This window comes from Phaseolus vulgaris, chromosome 9, assembly GCF_000499845.2.
Source record: "Phaseolus vulgaris cultivar G19833 chromosome 9, P. vulgaris v2.0, whole genome shotgun sequence".
Classification (NCBI taxonomy): Eukaryota; Viridiplantae; Streptophyta; class Magnoliopsida; order Fabales; family Fabaceae; genus Phaseolus; species Phaseolus vulgaris.
Window position 1 is genome coordinate 9,188,227 of NC_023751.2, and position 23,616 is coordinate 9,211,842.

At 31.3% G+C, this 23,616-nt stretch overlaps 2 protein-coding genes across 6 annotated transcripts; one reads left to right on the plus strand and one right to left on the minus strand.

Annotated features, from left to right (window-relative positions):
• Positions 1 to 1,577: 1,577 nt before the first annotated feature.
• Positions 1,578 to 4,922, plus strand: LOC137822989 (probable LRR receptor-like serine/threonine-protein kinase At3g47570). The gene is made up of 2 exons (XM_068628053.1): positions 1,578 to 4,180; positions 4,313 to 4,922. The coding sequence occupies exons 1-2, from the start codon at positions 1,603 to 1,605 to the stop codon at positions 4,714 to 4,716; spliced, it is 2,982 nt and encodes a 993-aa protein (XP_068484154.1). The 5' UTR covers positions 1,578 to 1,602; the 3' UTR covers positions 4,717 to 4,922.
• Positions 4,923 to 7,859: 2,937 nt separating this feature from the next.
• On the minus strand, positions 7,860 to 11,082 carry LOC137821223 (growth-regulating factor 7). 5 transcript variants are annotated; one of them, XM_068625710.1, is made up of 4 exons: positions 10,301 to 11,082; positions 9,896 to 10,081; positions 9,177 to 9,618; positions 7,860 to 8,837 (listed from the first exon to the last, which is right to left on the minus strand). In XM_068625710.1, the coding sequence occupies exons 1-4, from the start codon at positions 10,680 to 10,682 to the stop codon at positions 8,063 to 8,065; spliced, it is 1,785 nt and encodes a 594-aa protein (XP_068481811.1). In that variant the 5' UTR covers positions 10,683 to 11,082; the 3' UTR covers positions 7,860 to 8,062. The 5 variants fall into 5 exon arrangements, with proteins under 5 accessions (XP_068481811.1, XP_068481814.1, XP_068481813.1 ...); XM_068625713.1 differs by having other exon boundaries at positions 9,920 to 10,078; positions 10,301 to 11,046; XM_068625712.1 differs by having other exon boundaries at positions 9,920 to 10,081; positions 10,301 to 10,970.
• Positions 11,083 to 23,616: the final 12,534 nt, after the last annotated feature.

A 23,616-nucleotide genomic window follows, 5' to 3' on the forward strand; every position in this document is an offset into this window, starting at 1 on the left:
TCCAAAAAGTATTGGTTTTTCAGATAACAAAATGCACATCTTAAAGAAGAACATACATACAATCCAATTATAAAAAACATATATATTATATAATCACCATTTTCTTTTAAATTCACACTTTTCTTCATTTTTTTTTTGTGTTTGAGATTTTTTTTTCTCTTTTTTCAATAAGATTCTTCTTATTTTTAACTTTTTGAACTTTCACAATTAGAATCAACCATCTACTATCAAAGGGTAAACAAAGAGTTAATTTTACAAATATATAATTTGCAAACAACCAAACAAATTTTTAATGTCAAATTTAATACATGGAAAATATTGTTTAAAAAAGGATTTATAGTTTGTAATGTTACCAATTGTGTTTCCTCCTTATTTATGTCAAATATTTGCAATTGGTGTGAAGGGAAATAATACGAAGAAGAAGAAGAATAAATCACAAATGAGTAATCCTAATTTTCATTTCCAAATTCTAATGTTTATAATAATAAATTAAAAAATTGGACAATGTGGCAGTAGAAATTATAATTCTCACAACGCCGGCTAGAAACAAAAAAGTGTTCGGACTAAAAAGTTTGAATGAACTACAAATTTCAGCATTGAAATGTGAACACGCAACTCATTAATAAAAAAAAAAGTCTAGTGATTCGCAATTTCATTTCATTGCATGAGAGCAACATATTAATTGGACGTATTAGCAGAATAATCTTTCTAAACATCATTACTAACTTCATTTTTATTTGAATTGAAAAGAAGATTTAGAGAGTGAATATTTGAAAAGAAAAGAAAATTGTTTCGACTAAAATATATTAAAGTAGATTTATGAAAAAAGTTTATTGAAGTTTTTGAGTTAAAAGGTGATTTGTGGAATTTTTAAATTTTTTTAAATAGTGTAAACTATAAATTTATAAATTTATGTTATTTTAAAAAATATTTGAATAATAAAATAATTAATTAATTTATATATTTTTTTATAATTAATAATAATATTATTATTATATAAATTACTATATTTATTTTTATTGTTTATTGTTTATTTTTATTAATATTATTAAATATTTGATACAAATAAAATTAAGAGTAATTTTGACTTTTTAATAATATTATGTAAATTTTTAATAATTATAAAATATATATTTAATATAATATATTTCGATTTTTGAATTTTAATAATATTTTATTCATTTTTTATACTTTTATTTGTTTGCAAAAATTTCATGTCCGGAAACAAAGTAATAGATTCTAATAAATAAATAGTTCGATAAAAGAAAAAATAATTTCTCAGAAAACCCCTTTTACAGCCCAGTGCCATTAACTGAAAATATTAGAGTCAACAACAGCAGCTAACATGACTGGTTCCATTGAGGAATTTAGTCACAGTATGCATGCTCATTGAGTTTCACTTAAACATGTAAGTTGTAACAACACTCACTGATTACTCATAATTACTCATTAGTTGCATCCTTTCTCACTCCAAAAACTAAATCCAATAGTCAAAATGTTGTGTCCCGCTAGTATGACTGCTTCAAATAGGATTTGGTTATAAATACTTCCATCATTGCATGCATATGAACATGTAACCCAACATTGCCAACTTTACTCATCATGATCAACATTCCACTTCTCTTGCTCTCTTCTTTCCTATTTCATCATTTCCATGCCATCTCATGCAACACTAACACAGACACAGATGTCCTTCTTTCTTTCAAATCTCAAGTCACTGACCCAAAAAATGCTCTCTCTGGGTGGTCTGCACACTCCAACCACTGCAACTGGTATGGTGTCACATGCACCAAAGTGGGAAATAGGATCCAATCTCTCAATCTACCAGGACTTTCTCTCTCTGCCAAACTATCTCCTCACCTTTCCAACCTCACTTTCCTACAATCACTTGACCTTTCCAACAACAACTTTCATGGCCAAATTCCCAAAGACTTTGCCCATCTCTCACTTCTCAGTGTCATTAGATTACCTTCAAACAATCTCAGTGGTACACTTCCACCACAGCTAGGCCATCTCCACCGTCTAAAATTTTTGGACTTTTCAGTCAATAAAATCACAGGTCAGATTCCTCAATCATTTGGCAATCTATCTTCTCTTGAGAATCTTTCCTTGGCAGGGAACGGTTTGGAGGGTGAGATTCCAACTGAACTTGGTAATCTTGCCAATCTTTCCGTTCTTCAATTGTCAGTAAACAATTTCTCTGGCAAGTTTCCCACTTCTATCTTCAACATTTCTTCATTAGTCTTTTTATCCGTGACTGGCAACCATCTTACGGGTAAGTTACCACAAAATCTTGGCCATTTTCTTCCAAATTTAGAAAATCTAATCCTTGCAACCAATATGTTTGAAGGGGTAATTCCGAATTCCATATCCAATGCCTCACATCTTCGACAGATTGACCTTGCTAACAATAAATTTACTGGATCCATACCTCTATTCTACAACTTAAAAAACCTTACCCGCCTCAGTCTTGGTAATAATAGTCTCTCTTCCACAACCTCTTCAAATTTCCAGTTCTTTAATTCCCTTAGAAACTCCACCCAGTTACAAATTCTCATGATCAATGATAACCATTTGGCTGGGGACCTTCCAAGCTCTGTTGCTAATCTTTCCCGGAATCTCCAACAAATCTGTGTAGCTAATAATTTTCTTACTGGTACCATTCCTCAAGGAATGAACAAATTCCAAAATCTCATATCCTTTTCTTTTGAAATCAATTATTTCGTTGGAGAGTTACCACAAGAATTAGGGGCACTAAATAATCTACAGAATCTTAGGATAGACAGCAACAGATTCTCTGGGGAAATTCCAGACATTTTTGGCAATCTCACAAATCTGAATACCCTTGCAATGGGCAATAACCAGCTCTCGGGTAGAATTCACCAAAGTATTGGACAATGCACGAGATTAAGTACTCTTGACTTGGGAATGAATAGACTTGGTGGGACCATACCGAAGGAGATTTTTCAGCCTTCTGGCTTAAGAATCTTGTATTTAGCAGGAAACTCTTTGCAGGGTCCGCTTCCTCCTAAGGTCGGCACCATGAAACAGCTTGAGACCATGAATATTTCTGACAACGAGATGTCAGGGAACATTCCTGTGGAAATAGGAGAGTGTTTTGGTTTGAAGTGGCTAATGATGTCAAGAAACAAATTCAATGGTTCAATCCCAACTAAAATTGGGAATTTAGCATCCCTTGAGACTTTGGATTTATCATTAAACAGTCTCACTGGTGCTATTCCTGAAAGTTTAGAAAAGCTCGAGTATATACAGAAATTAAATTTGTCTTTCAACCATTTGGAAGGGGAGGTTCCTGATAAAGGTCTTTTTACGAACCTTACCAAATTTGATCTTCGAGGTAACAATCAACTCTGTAGCGTTAACAAGGAAATTGTGCAAAATTTGGGAGTACTCCTGTGTGTTGTTGGAAAAAAGAAAAGAAAAATCTTACTCCCTACCATACTTGCAGTAGTTGGAACCACTGCTTTGTTCATTTCAATGCTCTTTCTGTTTTGGACAATGAAGAAGAAAAGAAAGGAGAGGAAAACCAGTGTGTCATCTGAACCTTTCCGGGGGTTCCCTCAAAATATAACTTATGGTGACATTCGGATAGCTACAGACAATTTTGCAGCTGAAAACTTAATTGGAAAAGGAGCTTTTGCCTCTGTGTACAAGGGTGTGTTCAGCTTCAGCGCTGGTGAAACCGTCACCCTTGCTGTCAAAGTCCTGGACCTGCAACAAAGCAAAGCGTCTAAGAGTTTCAATGCGGAATGTGAAGCTTTGAAAAATGTTAGGCATCGGAACCTGGTGAAGGTTATCACTTCTTGCTCCAGCCTTGATTATAATGGGGAGGAATTTAAGGCCCTTGTCATGCAATTCATGCCCAATGGAAACTTGGACATGAAAATACACCCAGGAGATGAAGAGCCAGGATCCATTCTAACCTTGATGCAAAGATTGAGCATTGCCATTGATGTTGCTTCTGCTGTGGAGTACTTGCACCATGATTGTCATCCACCAATAGCTCATTGTGATCTGAAACCTGCCAATGTCCTTCTAGATGAAAACATGACTGCCCGTGTTGTAGATTTTGGATTGGCAAGGTTTCTGTGTCAAAACACATCAGAGAAGCAGAGTAGCACTCTAGCACTGAAAGGATCAATTGGCTACATTGCCCCAGGTATACATTAACACTTCGCTTTCTTTAAAGAATAATCGAGTTCTTTTTTCTTTTTACTGTAGTTTCATTTTACTTGCTATTTGTGCATAAGTGAGATACACGCACTTGTATGAATAGGGTGATATGTTTCAGAATATGGTTTTGGAAGCAAGGCTTCAACTGAGGGCGATGTGTACAGTTTTGGGATCCTAGTGCTAGAGATGTTCACAGGAAAAAGACCAACTGATGAAATGTTCAAGGAAGGATTAAGCCTCAGGAAATTTGTCTCAGCTATGGATGAGAATGAAGTAGTGATGATGGGTGGTGATAGAAGGCTGATTGAGGATTATGGATATTCAACACAAAGCTCAATCAGTGATGATCATAGCAGTGGCTTTGACAGCAACACACATTGTATGCTTAAAGCTGAGGAGTGCATCGCTGATGTGATAAGAGTTGGTCTGAGTTGCACAGCTTATCAACCCAAAGACCGATGGAGCATGAGAGAGGCCTTATCAAAATTGCAAGCTATCAACCACTCTATGCTGCCTTTTTGAAGTAGGCCTCCAGCCCAGATGCAATCACCATAGCAAGTCACTGATGTGGCCCAAAAAGTAATATTTAGCAGAGTTATATACATATGTATTTAATAAATTACAATAATGAGTGAGATCCTCAACTAGAAGAACTAGAAGGGATTGAACTAAACGTTTAAAGTTAACTTTTTAATAATATATCGTTATTTTATCTTTTTTAACTTAAACTACCTCTTTAGAATGAATTATTCTTTTTATGACTCTCAACGTTAACAATAACTAAATTTATTAAGGAACTTGAGGCTTTAAAAAGATGAATTAAAGATTTTGAATGAAATTATAAAGCTATAAAAAAGTGAAGCAAGACTTAAAAAACGAATCGCAGTTCATATGACTTGCACTAGTAGAGGAGTACTTCTATTAACTGGTTTTGAATTTTAGGTTAGTTTTCATATTTAAGACTTCAATTAAAATATTAGGGATCGGGTTGGAAAAATATGGGTTTTGTGAATTTAACTTTATTTTGAATAAGAAATTTTGTATTTTTTTACATGGAACTGAGAGCCTTTTCTTTCAGAAATTGTTAAGTTTCATTAAAATGATCTTAAAAAAATTGTTGAATTGGTGATTACAATAATTTTGAGTTAAATTTAGATGTTACGTAAGTATTATACATTCAATTTAATTTAGAAGTAGCTATAACTTGGTTTTAATTTGAGTTTCATATTTTAAATACAATGTGATAGAGATGATAATATTACATTAATTGAATTAATTAGATGAGTGTATTAGGCCCAAAAGAAAATGCACTAGAGATAGGTTGGAGAATAGTCAATGCAGAGAAGGTGATAAATTTCACTTTCTACATGTAGTTACAAAGTATCTGAAGTAAAAGATATGATAAGGAAACACTAGATGAACATGCGAAATTCAAATTAAAACCTAATTCTAACTAACTTTTTAAGTGATATTCTTCAACCTTATGATTGGTTAAGCTTCCCTACAACTAGACTTATCAATTTGGTCCAACCCACAAGATTTGACCCTTACTTACATGAATCAAAGTAAAACAAAATCCACATAAAGAAAAACTCAGAATACCAAAATGTCCACAAAATGTCCAAGTAAACTCATAGGGTCTAACCTTAACACACATGGATTAAAGCTAACAAAGTTTACATGGCAAAAAAGTTCACATAAAAAAAAATTATAGGTTAAAATATCCACAATGAATCATGACCAACCAAAGAGCCAATATTTTTTAAAATGAAAAAATCTTTAAAAATTGGAATATAAACAAAAAATCATTTACTTAAAAAAATACGAAAAGTTAATTTGTTTCAAATTTTAACTATTCACAATATAATCTAGTTTAATTAGTTAATATTGGCATCATAATCAAACATTACTTAATTACAATTGTCAAAATCACAACAAAGAAAAACTTATATTTCCAAAAGGTAAAAAAGAAAACATAAACCCAAATATTGATATTATCTTCATATTTTTATATAATAATAAAAATTAAAAGCAGTTGTAAGAATATTAAATGAAATTATAATATTAAGATTGAATATAAACTAAAAGGTCGTTTTTAAGGTTCCCAAATTATTTTACTTTTTATAGAAAATTTTAAACATTTGTGAATTAATTGAATAAACACACTATGTAAAAAAATTGTTTGACTAAAATAACGTACTATTTTCATAAAGTTATAATAATAGATAAAAGAAATTATAACCTTCTTTGCACAAAATATTAAATGATAATTATTTTTTCCAAACATTATAAGTTTCAAAACTACAACTAGAAAACAAATAATATTATTCAGTTTGTAAGAGACTGAATTGACCAAGAATATAATATAAATATTAAGAATTTAGTTAGATACTAAATTATAATTATTAAAAGCTTCAGAGACTAATTTACAAATAATAAAAATCAATTAAAAATTAATGTAAAATATTTTAAAAACTGAGAAACTTATATACAATTACAAAAAGTATTTTTTGATCAATCAAATCCATTTTGTTTTTTTCTCTAACCCGTTTAATGTAGAAATTTTGAACTATTAAAACCTCTGTCCACCTACTCATTTAGTAAATCAATAAAAAAGAACTTATTTTAAGAATAAACTAAAATTAAACGTAGATCATAAGCAAGTCTACCTACAACCCATATTCATCTCAGAATTATTTATAGTTGTTTAGATAATTAGGAATTTACAATCTCTTAAAGGAAAAGGTACTCTCAAGAGAATGCAAATTTTTTTATACATGACACAAAAATTGGTAAAAATTCCCTTGGGATAAAAATGGACATCTAAGTAGTTATTAAGAACAATTTAAGGAATTTTTTTGTTTAAATGATAGATGAATATCATCATATCATCCACTACATTAACTACATTTACTTAACTATTATTTTATTAATATTATATGCTTATAGAAAATCTATATTTAGGCGCATTTTTATTTAAATTTAAATTTTAAAGAGGGTATTTCTTTTAGATAATTTAGAATTTTGAAAAATAAATAATTGACAAACCTTGTAACTATATCAAGGGAGAAAAAGATCATAAATTTGTAAATCTTTTATTTATTTATAAGAAATGTCAGCATTTAAAAAAATTAGTTGGAAGTCAGAACTGCTTTTCAAAACGTTTTAATTTATAAATTCACAGTAACTTTTGCAATACCTATTATCTCCAGAAACCATAAAAGCTAACCTCTTACAATTAGAATATTCCTAGTAATGTTTTGCAAACATTGACAAAAGTAATTTAATCAGTACAAAAGGTGAATATAACATTTTTTGAACAATTAAGAAATGTAATTTAACTTATAAGAGATGTTAATGTGGCATTTTTAAACAACTGGTTAACATTGATAAAAAAAAATTATGAACAATATTTTTGTTAGAGATAAGATGTGGAGGCACATGCAAGACCAGAAATAAAATGAGTAGAAAAATGGTGGTGCTTGATATTTTGGGAGGGTGAAGGGTGAAGAGGTAGGTGGTTGACATAGTCAAAGTTGGATTTATGTCTTTTCCAACAAGTTGGGTCAGGAGGGAAGGACCCCACAAGAAACAACCGCATGGCATTGATTCATAGAGTGGGTGGTAGAGATAAGTAACATCATGACGTTTCCATGAACGAAGAATTTAAAGCTGCAAGGAGTCCTCATCACATAAGCAGAAACACAGGTTGTTCACCAGAGGTTTTTCAGTATATAACAAACCGTCCTCAACAATAGGACTCAGGGCCTATAGGTACCCGAATGGACAGCACAGTTAACCAAATATCAAGATTACATAATAATAATATTACCCCATTTGAAATCAACACTAGAGTAGGAAATGCTAATTAATTTACATTTGGTTGAAACCTGAGCAAGGTCATCTCAGAATTGGCCCTTGATGATGCAACCGTTGGGCTGCTATTGCTACTGCTATCGGACAATGAAACAAGCGTTTTCTGCAACACCCCAGATGGAGATGACACCATTGTTCCCAGAGGACTGTTAGATTCAACATGTGTAGTGGCTGGTGAGGGTGTGTTGGAGGTTGCTTCGTTGGTTTTGGTGGTGGCAGTGACTGTGCTTGACCTAAGAACTTCAGCTAGAGGACCCCCAAGCGTTGAAGCCACCCAAGGTGCTGGGTTGAGCCAGTTTGAGAGAGAGATTTTGGTATCAGTGTGTGTGTTTGCAATAGACTCCATTAGGCCCAACCCTATGTTAACATTACCTAAATCTTCATTCACAGCACCACCCCCCTTTGATAGATCAAGAGAAGAAAGGGATAATTTACCAATTGATACAGCAGAGTTCTTGTTGTTATTGTTGGTGGTGGCGGCATTGTTTTCACCAGTTTCTGTGTTGGACCAAGCATCAATGAAACCCCTTGTCTTCTCTGGTTGGAGATTTTCCATGGGGACAATCAGAGGATTGAGGAAAGGATGGCGTCTGTTTTGCTGATCCAGTCCAGTGTTGTATAGTGCAAATGAATTCAGAAATTGAGGCTGGGTGTTATTACAACAACTCTCGCTGCTCAGCCCAACTTTGTTATGCATCAGAGACTGCCATTCTGAGTCAGAAGCACCCAGGGAAATAGGATCTCCATTCAGCATCCACTCCAAACCCCTATTACATTCAATTCACTGGATCAGTAACAGAGTACCCAAGTTATCACAACAACATAACACCCAAAAATAGAAAAGCATTCCCTCGGCTTCTCTATAGTAAACTAGACATAAAATGACCGACTTTTAGCACAAATAACCAATACTTCAAATTTTCAACCGAGTTTAATCAGAATCGAAGTAAAACAAAATGTATAAGGCCTTGGAAAATTTTCAGTTATGATGTCTTGTTCTTTATGTTTATTACTTAAGAAACAAAAGATCCGAGAAGGGAAGAAGAATTGAAATCAGAACCCAAACCGAGAAATAAAGACATAGTGAATTCAAACTTGGAACTCACCTGGGCTCCTTATTTGCAGAAACAGAAGCCATGGAGTCAAAATTTGCAGCTTTGAGACTAAAGTTAGCAAGAGAGAGGGGAGATTCAAGGTATGGCGGAGTGGTGGAAGAGCCAAGAAAATGGGGTGAAGATCCATGTTTTCTAGATGTGGGGTTAGAAATAGCCACGGTAACATCAGGTATAGAAGGAAAAGGATTAGACTCATGGCGAGGCCTCTTGATTTGGTGGCTATTGTTGTTGATGCTAGTGGGAGTGGTGGTCTTGGTGTTAACTTCCACAGGCTTTCTTGAACGGGGACGCCCTCTATGCATGTGGCGTTCGCAGTACTTGTGGTTTGGAGCCACATCTCTTGAACATCTCCATTTTTTGCCATCTGTTCTTCTACACCTACCTGGCTCCGGGTCAGTGCTACTAGCCAACCTCAGATTGAAACCACCATCCACTGAAAATAAAATTAAAAACAAAAGGTAATGCAAAGTTCAAGAAACAGTGAAAGCAAGCCCCCATGTCATGAAAAGGGCCACAGTGATTTGAACAAAAGAAAAGGTGAAGTTTTGAGACAAATACAAACAATGGTCGAGAGAGGACAGGCAAAGAAAGACACAAACTTTAGATGGGAATGGGCTCAAAAGGCAGAAAAGGCACGGGAACATGGTGTGGTCTTGTGTTTGTGCGTGAACTATGAGAATGAGAGTAGAAAATAAGAAATTAAGACGCACGAGAAAGCAAAGGGTCATTCATACTGCAGACAGAGCGAGAAGAGGATGTGAGTGAAGTATGGATGAGGAGATCAGGTGGAACAGGAACAGAAGCCATCATGTACTTGTATATCATGGCTTGTCTTTCAAGCTCCCTCCATTGTGCACTTGTGAAAGGAAACCCCAACGAAGCCGCCATCCCACCTGCTGTAACACACAACCAAGACACAACACAAGTATGTTCAGAGTCTTAGACAGGACAGAAACCCCAACGCACACACACTCTCTCTCTTTTGACCCACCTTTACTTCCTTTTTATTCTAGTAAAAAGATGCAATCTTTGGGATGTATTAGTGAGAAAGATGCAATGAAACCGAAGCTTAGCACACACAGCAGTGAGGGGGAGAAAGTAATTAAAACACAAACCTGAGGGTTTGAAGGTAGAAGAGGTGGTGGTGGGAGAAGTATAAGGAGAAATGTCAAAAGGCTGCAAAGTCCTTACAGGTGCAGGAGCACCACAGCCACCATCAATAGCAGGAGCGAGAACAGAAGCTCCACTAACAAGGTTTATATGATTAGTAAAAGACATGTAAGCCGTGGGACCATCGCCATCACCAGCACAGGAATCATTATCAAAGGGTGATGACAATGGACGGTGGTGATGATTATGATGCGCCATCATCGTCATCTTATTATGGAATAATGCTTCAGGGCTCTGCAGTTTCACATCCAACCCAACAACGCTACCACCACTGTTGTTGCTGCTGCTGCTTCTTTTTCTCGTGTGGGAAAGACCAAACTCACCCATTACTCATACGATGGTTAAATTAAATTAAAAGCAAGCAGTTTTGCTGAAAATCGGGAACCACTTTGTAATGAAGGAAAAAAAAGAATAAGAAAAGCACCTTTTCAGGTAAGGGAGGAAAGTGCTGTTTATGGCATTGGGATGTCTTGTGTTGGGCTGTGTCTATCTATCTATCTAAACAGTAAACGATAGAGTGAAGATAATAAAAAGAAATAAAAAAATGGTATCCCTCTAGTGCCAGGTGTTGTAATGGAGAAAGAGTGAGGTTGATGTGGGATTTATGATTGAGTTATGGGTTGCCGCCATTCTCGGCCTTTGCTTTGCTTCCATGCTTCCAACATTCGCACCACACGCTAGCAGACAAATTAGTAAAAAGGTGACCCGTTTTTGTTTCTTTCTTTTCACCCTTTCTCTCTCTTTCTTGTCCGTTTATAAGTTTTTTTTATCTATCATCATTATTGTGGTATCTATCCCTTTCTGCATGTATGGCTAGACCCCGCTGGAGATACTCTTATCTCTCATCGAGTTTATTGGGAACCAAGGAACCACACAACAAGATATCCCCACTCTCTCCCTACCCTATAACGCCCACCATACTCATTCCCTGTCCTCTCCTCTCTCTTAACTCTCTTCAAAATATTCATTTTCATCTTTATCACTACCACCACGTTTATTCAAATAACACACCAACTCAATAAATCTCACTTTCCATATTTTACTCATCAAACTCTTTTTGGGGAACTCGCAACCTTTTGTTTTCCCCGTATATACTAGCCAGTTCCCGTTAACACCTCTCCTGCACCACACTGAGGAAGACACGGGTAAATTCTAAAGTCACGGTTCTACTACATTCCAATTCCCAAATACGTGTAAGAACAATTCCATAATCAACGTTTTCATTAAAAAAATATGCATATCAATAATCAAGGTTGCTGGGAGGTCATTCTTCGAGATTTTTGCTACAAGTGTCTTTCGTGTTGCTAGCTCAACTCTATGTCTAATGTTTGACTTCTGAATTTATTATTTTCTTCCTCAAACACTTGCTATAGCATGGTGACGTGGGACACCTACATGGGTATTCATGAAATCAAAGAGAAAATTATATTGGTACAGAAATCTTGCACAAAACTTATATAATAAAGAAAAATGAAAAAAAAAAAGGAATAGGCAGAGTACGGCTGTATTATACAAGTTATGAGAACGAAAGTCCAAATCAGTGAGCACGAGAGCAATTTGAGTTTTGTGTTTTTTTATTTATTTCAAATTACTGTTTGAAATATGTGTTAAAGAATAATATTAATAATAGTAGTGGTAATTGAATAGTGTGATGACCCCATTCAGGTAGGTATGAGATAAAGTGAAGGAAGGCGAAGTGCCCTGTTTGTGTTGATCTTTAAAATGAAAAGTACTTGTCCTAATTTGGGGCACCAAATTTTGTTAAAATAGTTTAGCTTCTTGAGGGGCTTGTTTGGCCATACTTGATAAAAAGTGAAGGAGGGCCTAATAAATTATCCTCCAGCGTCAGGTTTGTGAAACTAAATCTTTAATGTTGTCAGTGGCATTTCATCGAACAGGTTGCCCCACACATCACCCTCCCCTCATGTTCGCCCCCGCTCTAACCATACTTCACTGGCCCCCCAAAACTTTTTATTTACCTTCTAACCAATCTTCACATCACTCTTCTTCCTGAAAAACTACGTACAATTGTGAAATCCATATAAGAATAATAATACGAAATTTTTATATTTAAATGTAGTTTTTTATTTTAATCCCTGTCAATTTTTCATTTATTTTATTTCATCTCAAATTTAAAATCAACGACTTTAGTATCTCGAAATCTTCAAAATTTTCACATAACTCGAACATGGCAAAATTTCCCTAATTCTGTTCCCTACTTTGTTTTCACTAAATATGGTAGTCTATGTGTGATGTGAGTTAAGATGAATTAAATTCTCCAACGCTAACAATTAGATTCATCTTAGTTTGGTGGAGATTTGATGATGAGTAAATATGAGGATTGTTCCCATCAACAAACGCAAATTATATGAAAGTTGTAACTTCTTTCATATTTTATTTTTCTTACATAAAACACTAATTTTAGTCTCTTTAAGTGTATAAAATAATCAGTTTTGCTCATTTTAAATTTATAAATGTCTGGTTTTGTTATTTCTCTAACGTATAAGGTGACTATAATGCATGTGAAGTGACTATGGTGTGGCTAATAACTACATTGAATTAATGAGATTAGCTTGAAAGATCCAAATGAGTAGTCCCTTAAAGTGAAAATACATTTTAAACTTAAGAAACCGAATAGAATTGGTCTTGAAATTTTATGGATTGAGCAAAACAATATATCCTATTTTATAAGACTAAATATATTTAATTATGCTTTCCGTGTCTCTAGATATATTTATTAAAAAATTAATATATGTATTTTTAAGTAATTAACATTTATTAAAAAGGTAGGTTATTTAGTTAGTAACTTTAAAGTTATTAATAATTTATAATATTTTTAAAAATTATCCTTAAAATTAGTGAGGCCCGTCATCTCACTCACTCCACTTAAGTATTTTCTAACTAATTTATTAATGTGTGTTGCTGATCTTCTTTAATCCCGTAATAGACAGAATAAATTTATCTTATTCCCTCTTGTCTCCAATGTAAGAAAAAACGAAGTCATGTGTATTGATTTCAAACATTTTAAATGTAAGAAATTCCAACCTTATTTAATTATACAATATCTAAAATTTCATTAGAGTTTTCTTTCGAATATTTTCCATTCTTAACTAATATCAAATTTCATTAAGGTAGTCCGAGAAAAATATTTAATTAAGGTATTGTAATTAAATTGATGTTAACTGACTTTTTAGTTTAGGTGAACTTTAAGCCTGCCATCATGGATACCAAAATATACATATCCAAATTGGTTAAATGGTTCTACATTTGAAGTAGATTAATTGTGAGTTCAGATTTTGGTTTAAAAAATAAATTAAGTTGAAATTAATTAGAGTTTAAAAAATAATTTTTTAAAATTTTTAAGTTAATTTGAGTTTGGGGTAAATTTTACTTCTAATCAAATTTAACTGAATTTGAAAAAAAAATTATTAAACATGTTAGAAATGTTTAATAAAAATTGAAAATTAATTTAAGTACACGGTCTAAAATTTAAACATTCTCTTCCTAATCATAAAAGGCATAAGCGTATCTAAGTATGACTTGTTGGGTAGAATCACAAATATCTTTACATGATTTGGGACTTCAACACTCAAAGAGATGGAAGTCATATATACGTATACATTTACACTTTGTTTGAATTAGGTATTGGATTTGTAGAGAAAACGTAAGGAAAGTGTGTTTTTTTTTATCAAGGTAAATAAGGTGGTGGAAAGTGAAAAAAAAAACAGTTTGTGAATGATTTAATAGATATTATAAATTTTTAAAAATTATAAAATAATATAAATTTTAATAATTAATTCTCTTATATTATTATAATATAAATATAAATATGAATAAATTAATAATATTAATATATAATATATATTTAATATACAAATTATAAAATATATATTAAATATAAATTTTTAACATTGATTCTTCACAAATCTTCACATATTTGAAAGAAATTTGAAGCTTTTTTTTCTTTTTTCTACATTCTATTAATTTTGTATTCCTTGATTTTTGAATTTTTTCTTGATATAGTTTGTATCCTAAGATTGTGTTTAGATTGAAGAGAGAATTTGAGGGAGTGGATTTAGAGTGACTTGAGAAGAAACTGTAAAGAAAGTGATGTTGTTTGGATTAAAATATGTTAGAGTGCATTTGTGAGAAAAATTTATTGAAGTTCGTAAGTGATATTATGATTTTTTGTAAGGATTTTTTTTATTTTTTTTAAATGTATAAAATGTAAATTGATAAATATATCTTTTTCTTAAAAAATATTTAAATAATAAAGTAGGAGATATTTTTGTGTAAATTTTAGTTAATTAAAATTTTATAAATACATATAAAAATATTTTCATAAAATTAAAATTAACTTTTATTATTGTTAATATTATTATTTAATAAATTTATTTTAATTATTATTAAATATGTAATTTATTTTTATTATTATTGTTTATAATTTATTATTATTATTATTTTATTATTATTTTAAAAATTTATTTAGTTACTAGTATTATTTATAATTTTATTACCTTTATATATATATATATTTTTTTTTATTTTTTTTTATTTTTTTTTTATAAAGTTTTCGTGTTAGGCATCACTATGCAACTTGACATCTCAGCTAAGCTGGCACCTCAAGTAACAACAATCATCTGCCATCACATGAAAAAAAATATTATTAAAAAAAGAAAAAAGAAAGAAAATACAAAAATATGGGGGGACTAGACCAAAACTCATATGTTAACACAAACGATACATAGGTAGATTATACGTATTCATAAAGAATTCTAAGAACAGACTAACTGGGAGTCTATTATACCAATGAAAAGATTCTCTATGAATAAATCCTAAATTAGCCAACTTATCAGCACACGCATTCCCTTCACGAAAAATATGAGTTACCCTAAACCTGATTGTCCCACAAAAATTAAGACAAGTATTCCATCGATTCTGAAGCATCCACGGAACATTAGTCCTAGCAGTAAACGCAGCACAAACCAAGGCAGAATCACATTCAAGCCAGACATTAGTAAGTCCCATTTTTTGAGCTTCCTCCATAGCATGTATAACTCCATAAAATTCAGCAACCAAAGTAGTTTAAACTTCAAGAAACGCTGAAAAAGCACCAATAAATTCTCCCATACTCCCACGAAAAATACCTCCACAAGTAGCAAGACCAGGATACCCCCTAGCAGCCCCATCAGTATTAATTTTGACCCAGCCTGGTGAAGGAAATTCCCATCTAATAGGAAGAGGACGAAGAACTTTACCACTACGAGTCTTAATACCGAAAAACTTAATCACGTTGAAGTCCAACATATCATTCTTCATTGAAGCTTTAGACGAATTTCCCACTAGACAAGTTAAATCTTTAATTATCGAAATAGCCTTAGAAACCCCAATCTTATCCTGAAATCTAACATAATTCCTCATACGCCATATCATCCATATAGAAAAGGTTATCACCGCAAGCTTAATCAATTTAACCAAAGGACTACCATCACTCTTAATAAAAGAAAGTAGATCATCCTTATTAGAGAAATGAGAAGTAAGAAAAATTTGTCGTACCCAACTCCAAATATGCAATGCGTTAGAACATTCAAAAAATAGATGTTGAATAGATTTCTCTTGCTTTTCACAAAGCGAACACATACCTTTTTTTATATATTATTCTTATTTTAAATTTTAAATATATTACTATTATTTTATAGTTTTTCATTTATATTACTAATTTATTTTATTTTATTATTACTATATAAATACATTTATATTATTATATGAATATATTTATTTTATTACTATTATATTATATTATTATAATTAATTATTTTATTTTTATTTATGTTATAAATATATATTATTTTTTATTATAATATATATATATATATATATATATATATATATATAAAGTGTAATTTTATATGTATATAAAAAAGTAATTAAGGGTAATTTTAATTTGTACCGTTATTATGTGAAGTTTTGTAAACTTCGTTCATATTCTTTGCATGGTCCAGGGGATTCATTTTATCCCTCTTTCCCAAATCAACGCTTTTCCATCTTCTTAAATCATTGGAAACAAACCACATTCATTGTCTTTTAATCCGAGTGAACATGTGAGACTCAAAGCTACAAAAACACTCGAAGCAAAATCCCTTAAAAAATGACAAAAGAAGTTTTAACCATTACATCAGTCAAGTCTTATTGTCATATTATGATTATTATTATATTTATTAGTAAGATTATCAATATTAATATAATTAATAATATAAACTTTATTAATATTATTCATATATTTAATATCAATCATATTGTTAATATTATTAATATTATTGATATTATTAGTATTATTAAATATTATTGATACTATTGATATTATTAGTATTATTAAATATTATTAATATTATTAATACTAACGGGCGTTACTGCGCTTGTGTATTTGTATTTTTTATTTATTTATTTATTCATTATTATTATTATGTATTTTTTTTTATTTCTACGATTGATCGAGTTAAATGTGGAATGCATGTCAATCTTCTTTCTTTATAAATTCTTCTTAGTGTAGATAATTTATTTATCCTTCGTTCAATGATCATTCTTCGTTTTCTATTTACAATATTCAGTCTTTAAGTTTGTCTTTATAGTGTTGATTTTTTATCACTTATATTTTTCATTTTGTTATGTAATCTATTAAAATGTAGAAAAATAATAAACATTAGAAAAGTTATTTAAAAAATTCAAAAATATAAATATAGTTATTAATGAGAGATATCCAAAAATATTGATAATATTTAACTTTTTCTATTTGGATGATATGGAGTATGAGAAATTATGTTTGTTTTCAGGATAAGATTGAGGTTTCTAGGGCTATTTTGGTTATTAAAGATTTAACTTGTCTAATGGGTAATTTGTCTAAAGTTTCAATGAAGAATAATATGTTCAATTTCAATGTGCTCAAGTTTTCTGGTATTAACACCCGTACTGGTAAAGTTCTACGTCCTCTTCCGGTTAGATGACAGTTTCCTTCACCAGGCTGTGTTAAAATTAACATTGATGGGGCTGCTAGGGGTTATCCAGGTTTTGCCGCTTGTGAAAGTATTTTCCGTGAGAGTATGTGAAAGTTTATTGGAGCTTTCTCTGCGTTTCTTGACGTCCAGACTGCTTTGGTTGCTGAATTTTATGGAGTTATATATGCTTTGGAGGAAGCTCAAAAGTTGGATCTTACTAATGTCTGGCTGGAATGTGACTCTGCCTTGGTTTGTGTTGCGTTTACTGCTAGAACAAATGTTCCTTGGATGCTTCGTAATCGATGAAATACTTGTCTTAATTACTATGGAAAAATCAGGTTTAGGGTTACTCATATTTTTTGTGAAGGGAATACGTGTGCTGATAAGTTGGCTAATTTATGATTTATTCATAGAGAATCCTTTCATTGGTATAATGGACTTCCATCTAGTATGTTCTTAGAATTTTTTATTAATAGGTATAGTGTACCTATGTATCGTTTTTGTTAACATATGGGTTTTGGTCTAGTCCCCATATTTTTGTATTTTTTTTCTTTTTCTTTTTTTAATAATATTTTTTTCATGTGATGTGATGACAAATGATTGTTGTTACTTGAGGTGTCAGTCTAGTTGAGATGCCAAGTAGCATAATGATGTCTCACATGAAAACTTTTTATAAAAAAAAAAAAATACGCATTTCTAGATTTTTAATATCAGTTATTAATTATTTAAGAAAAATAAATACTTTATAAAATTGCTTGTATGATAGAATAACCTGAAAAACAAAATGAGAGTGAAATGCGTACTTTAATGAAACCAACCCTTCATACCAAACTTATATTTAATGTTTATCGGAACAGTTGTTAATCATTTTTTTTTCATAAAAAAAAGTGAAATTTTATATTTTTTTCTTTCTCAAATTTTTTATATGTAATTTTATTTATTATTCTTATTTAGTTGTTTAACATGGTAAAAAATGAAAAACTTAGTAAAAGTAATACATTATTCTTTTATTCAAAGAAATTTATATAAAAAATAACTTTTTTTAAATGGTACATTTTTTAATATTTTTCTTAAAGAGATTCTAAATTTGTAAATCTAAATATGAAGAATTAAAATATTATAATATAAATTTATAGTTGACAAAAGTATTCATAAGGATTTAGAGTTTTTGTGTGAAATTATTTCTAAATACAAAATTTATTTTGACAAAATGCAAAAAAAAAAAACTTGTAATTTTATCTACCATATGAAAACAAAATAACCATCCGATTTAAAAAAATATAAACTTAAAAATTAAAAGAGAAAAATAAATTTATCTTTGTTTTCTAAAAGAAAAATATAAAACAAAAAAAAAATTATAATCATCCTATTATTCATTATCTTCTTTTAATTTATCTTTTTTATATCTATAAATAAATTTTAAGAATTTCCTTTTAAAATATCAATAATTAAAAAAATTTATTTTTTCCCTTCCAGCTCCACATTAAGCATTTCAAGCAAATAAATTTTGTTTTGGTTTGATGGCCGATGAGTAGAAGAATGTGGTTTGGAATGAATTATAGTAAAACTTGTCTTTTTAATTTGTTGCACATTTGAACATCTAATGTTGGTAGAGTGTCAAGATCAACCATATAATTCTAAGAGTAGTTTAGTACTACTATAGGGATATTTGACGATAATAAAGTAAAACACTTTACATGAAAATGTGTCTCTCAATACCGTATCCACCACCCATAACTAAAAATCAAAGGATAACAAATTTCGATGCCACTAAACACTAAAGAAAAAAATGAAAAAGTTAATGGGTGGAATAATCTATCTACCAGGAAGATGATGTGAATGGGGGCGATCTTCCAGATGTAAGTTTTCTTTCTTTGTGAAAAACTTGGATTGATACCGTTTGAATAATTTTTTGAATATCCCAAACAGTATATAATTTTCGTATAGCCATGTAGTGGTGGTGTTTCAATCTTTGGTTCCAATCAGATGACTCTGGTTTGTTTCAAGGTTTCTTATCGGAGGTTTTTGGTGGGTTCACCATTTGCAGTGACAAAGGTGGTTACAGAGACACAATTTGAGTATTGAGGGAAACACTTTTGTTGTTGGTGTTGTTACAAATCTGAATCTTCCTATTGTATTAGTATTAGAAAGCGAGACTGTGTGGGCAAATTAAAACCTAGTGAAGAGGGTACAACAAATATCTTTAATTTTAAAAACAGAGAATAAAATCAGTTTAAATCAAAATAGTAACGTATCAACCTCTGCACTCTCTCCACATCTAGTAACCATTAAGCGACAATAAATAAAAAACTGAAAAAAAAAATTGTTTTTGTTAACTTTGCTCTTCCTTCCTAATGCTTTTTTTTTTTAATGAAAATTTTCATGTTAGGCATCACTATGCAACTTGACATCTCAGCTAGGCTGACATCTCAAGTAACAACAATCATCTGCCATCACATGAAAAAAATATTATTAAAAAAAGGAAAAAGAAAGAAAATACAAAAATATGGGGGACTAGACCAAAACCCACATGTTAACAAAAACGATACATAGGTAGACTATACCTATTCATAAAGAATTCTAAGAACAGACTAGATGGAAGTCTATTATACCAATGAAATGATTGTCTATGAATGAACCCTAAATTAGCTAACTTATCAGCACATGCATTTCCCTCACGAAAAATATGAGTAACCCTAAACCTGATTGTCCTACAAAAATTAAGACAAGTATTCCATCGATTACGAAGCATTCACGGAACAGTAGTCCTAGCAGTAAACGCAGCACAAACCAAGACAGAATCACATTCAAGCCAAACATTAGTAAGTCCCATCTTTTGAGCTTCCTCCATAGCATGTATAACTCCATAAAACTCAGCAACCAATAAACTAAATAAGGATATAATCGGAAAAAAAAAGTGTGTACACCAAAAAACGGTTATAATGGAGAATCCCCTTTATATATAGATATAAATTATTAATATTATTAGTATTAATCCAATTTACACCTAGTATAACAAGATCCAATAAAAGGCATACAAGAAAGATCATTAATATTAATTCAATCATGGAATCCATTACAAGAAACCTGATTATGAACCACCCCCTCCCCTCCTTTACCGTCATCCACCGAGAACACATCATTAAAATCTCTCAGAATACACCAAGGCCCTATGAAGAAACTAAGATCCCTCTATAAACTGGAATTACATATTGACTCTAAGATTCATGATGTTTTCCATGTTTCCTTACTCAAACCATCACATGAAAATAAATCAGTATCTACAACTTTACCTTTTGCTGACAATGATGGTCATTTTGTTCCACAACCATTGGTGATTCTAGCGCGTAGAATGAAGAAACAAAACAATAAATTTGTAACTGAAGTGTTGGTGCAATGGAATGAGACAAATCCAAGAGATGTAATATAGAGAAACCTCTATGAAATGCAACAAAATTTCCAAACTTTAAAATGGGTGTAAGGGTCGGGCCTTGTGGTCAAGTCCTTGTCATGGAGGGGACATTTGTTATATAACTCTTTTAAAAGAGAGTTAGTAGTTAGTTTTGGTTCTGTTTTTAAAACAAAACAACTGTATTGTAACAAAAAAAAAGGGTTAATAAGCCCTTCAAGGTTGCTTTGAATAAGATATAACTGTTTTACTTCTATTATACTGATGTGAGTTGATTTTATGATTGATCATTTTTATTGTGACACTTTAGTTAGATTTGAATTTTAGACAATTATAGGTGATAACCTAAGGAAAATCCCCACTGGACATTAACTTAACAAAGTGGTTAAGTATATGTGAAGGTTCATTTCACAAAGGCAAAAAGAAAACACAATTAAATGGTGATAAGTTAAAGGGTGGGATCATATAAGGAAACGAAAACAAGAAGAACAAAACCGAATAGACATAAGGAAACAATTAAAGAACAAGGAAGATGTAAACATGAAAAGGAATGGATTAATGGAAGAGATGATGAAAGAAGAACTTATGGATGGTGGAGTAATAGTGTATCACGTCACTTGATGGGATGGAACCACCAAGATAAGTGGGATGGGGCTGCCACTTGAGACCATCATGAACCCAAGATAAGACCAATTTTGGAGGAGAACACTCACTCACTACTCAGACAAAAATTGTGAAAAATTTCTTTACTATAATTTCAACTTGTAAAATACACTAGGTAGGCCTCCTATTTATAGGTGAATAAGCCTTGAAGAACAAGATAAAGGGGTAGGATGAGAAAAAGGAAAAAAATGGACAGCCTTAGGGTTTGACTAAGTCAATCTCGCATCCTAGGATTGTCCTTCTAGAAACTATGTCAAAATGTCTCTAAATGGGTTAGGAACAAGCTAAAATGCTACCCACACCCCCTATTATGTTAATGATACCTTATTCTAGCATATCTTTGTTATTTGGACGCCTAAAGTGAGCTCAATTTATTTACAACATATTCCAAACATTTAAGAAGACTAACATGAAGAACTTTAGGTGCTCTGGTTTATAATTTTTTTCTTCTACTGATGTTGTCTTAAGATTTGGTGGGACCCGACTTTGTAACTTGAGATGACCGACCATTTTGAAATTTGCTTGTTGTGTCTTTAGTGATGTGAGTTTGGAATAAGATATAACTATTTTCCTTCTATTCTACCAACATTTATATTTAAAACCTTTTGTATGTGTAAGTAAACATCAAAGTGAAAATAATATGAATTGTGTAATAAAAAAAAATTATTATTGGAATCTATCTTAACAAATAACTGACCCATTATTAGAACTGCTACTTCTTACTTTACTTTTTCTTCCAAAACATATCATCACCCTTATTATATTATAGACGAAAAAGGATAAGGAGATTTGGTTTATTTTAGTAAAAAAAAATCAGTTAAGTTAAAGAACATTATAATAATTTTTTTAAGTGAGTTGAAATGGAGGTAAAATTTATTTTGAATTAATTTTTCTTTAAAAAATATGAAATATATATTTAATGAAGCTGGAAATTGGTAAAAAGACAGCGAAAGAGGTAGACAGCTGTCGAATACAATTACAAACGGTGTGTCACATCACTCACTATCTCCAAACAATTTGCATTTCAAACTACACATTCTCTCTCTCTCCTTTAACTAATTCACATTTGCTTTTCTTCCCTACCATTCCCCATTCCCAAACACTGCCTCATTTCCACTCCATCTTCCTTCCATTCCCAAATTTAATCACTTTTCTAAATCTCTAACCCTTTCCTTCGCGTCCACACAATAACCTTATTTAACATTCAAATCTTCCATTGCCCCAAACGCAAACAATCTTTTCCTTTAATGGAATTCTTATCCTCCTTTATTCTTCATTTATGAAGATAAAAATAAAGTATTGGTTTTTCCTCCAACCTCACTTTGCCCAGGTCTCAAAGAAAGGCTACTAATAGGTCATCACCACTTACCATCTTTCCAAAACTTCTTACATATCTTACTTTTTTATTTTTATAATGATCAAAGTAGAGTGCTTCTGTATCTTCAATAGTTTCACATTTTATAAAGTTGAGAGATTCCATAATTTAAATATATTTTATTATTAAGTATTTACTACTTAGAGACTGAATACCTGTATATACGTAAATACTTTATCAGCCGGCTTTCGAGACATTTCAGATTAATTAGTATTATCATTAAACAAATATCACACAATAAATACACCTAAATTATGATTAGTGGGTAAATTGAGTTTAGTTAAACCGTATTAGTACATAATGTCTTAAAACCAAAAATTATATCTATAAATAAGTAAGAAGCTACCCTAAAAATAAGATAATGTTAAAATCTTTAACACTCTATTCAAATTGACTTGAAAAACAAAATACCATCTTATATTCTCATGCTAAATAACAAAAATATGACAGAATCAAGGACTTGAAACACATAGCAGTTAAAGAAATCTCCCTTTCTACGATGTAACAAAGTAAACAAAAACTTTCTTTAAAGTTTAAAATATTTAAAATGGATAATTATTGGAATACGGTGATTGAAGTTGTGAAAAAGAAACCAAATAATGTGAGTTTGTTGTAAGGAAAACGGTTAGAGATTGGATTTTGGTGTTTTAAAAATTGGTAAAAGTTGATTGTAAAGGAGTAAGGATAGGGTTGCAGAAGGAAAAATAGAGGAAGCAAAAAAGAGTAAGTAGGGTATAGGATGGTGGGGATCTCATCTCATCTATGCTAAGCTTTTTTGTCCGTTGTTGATTCCAAAGCTACCACCGTCAAGGAAACACCGAC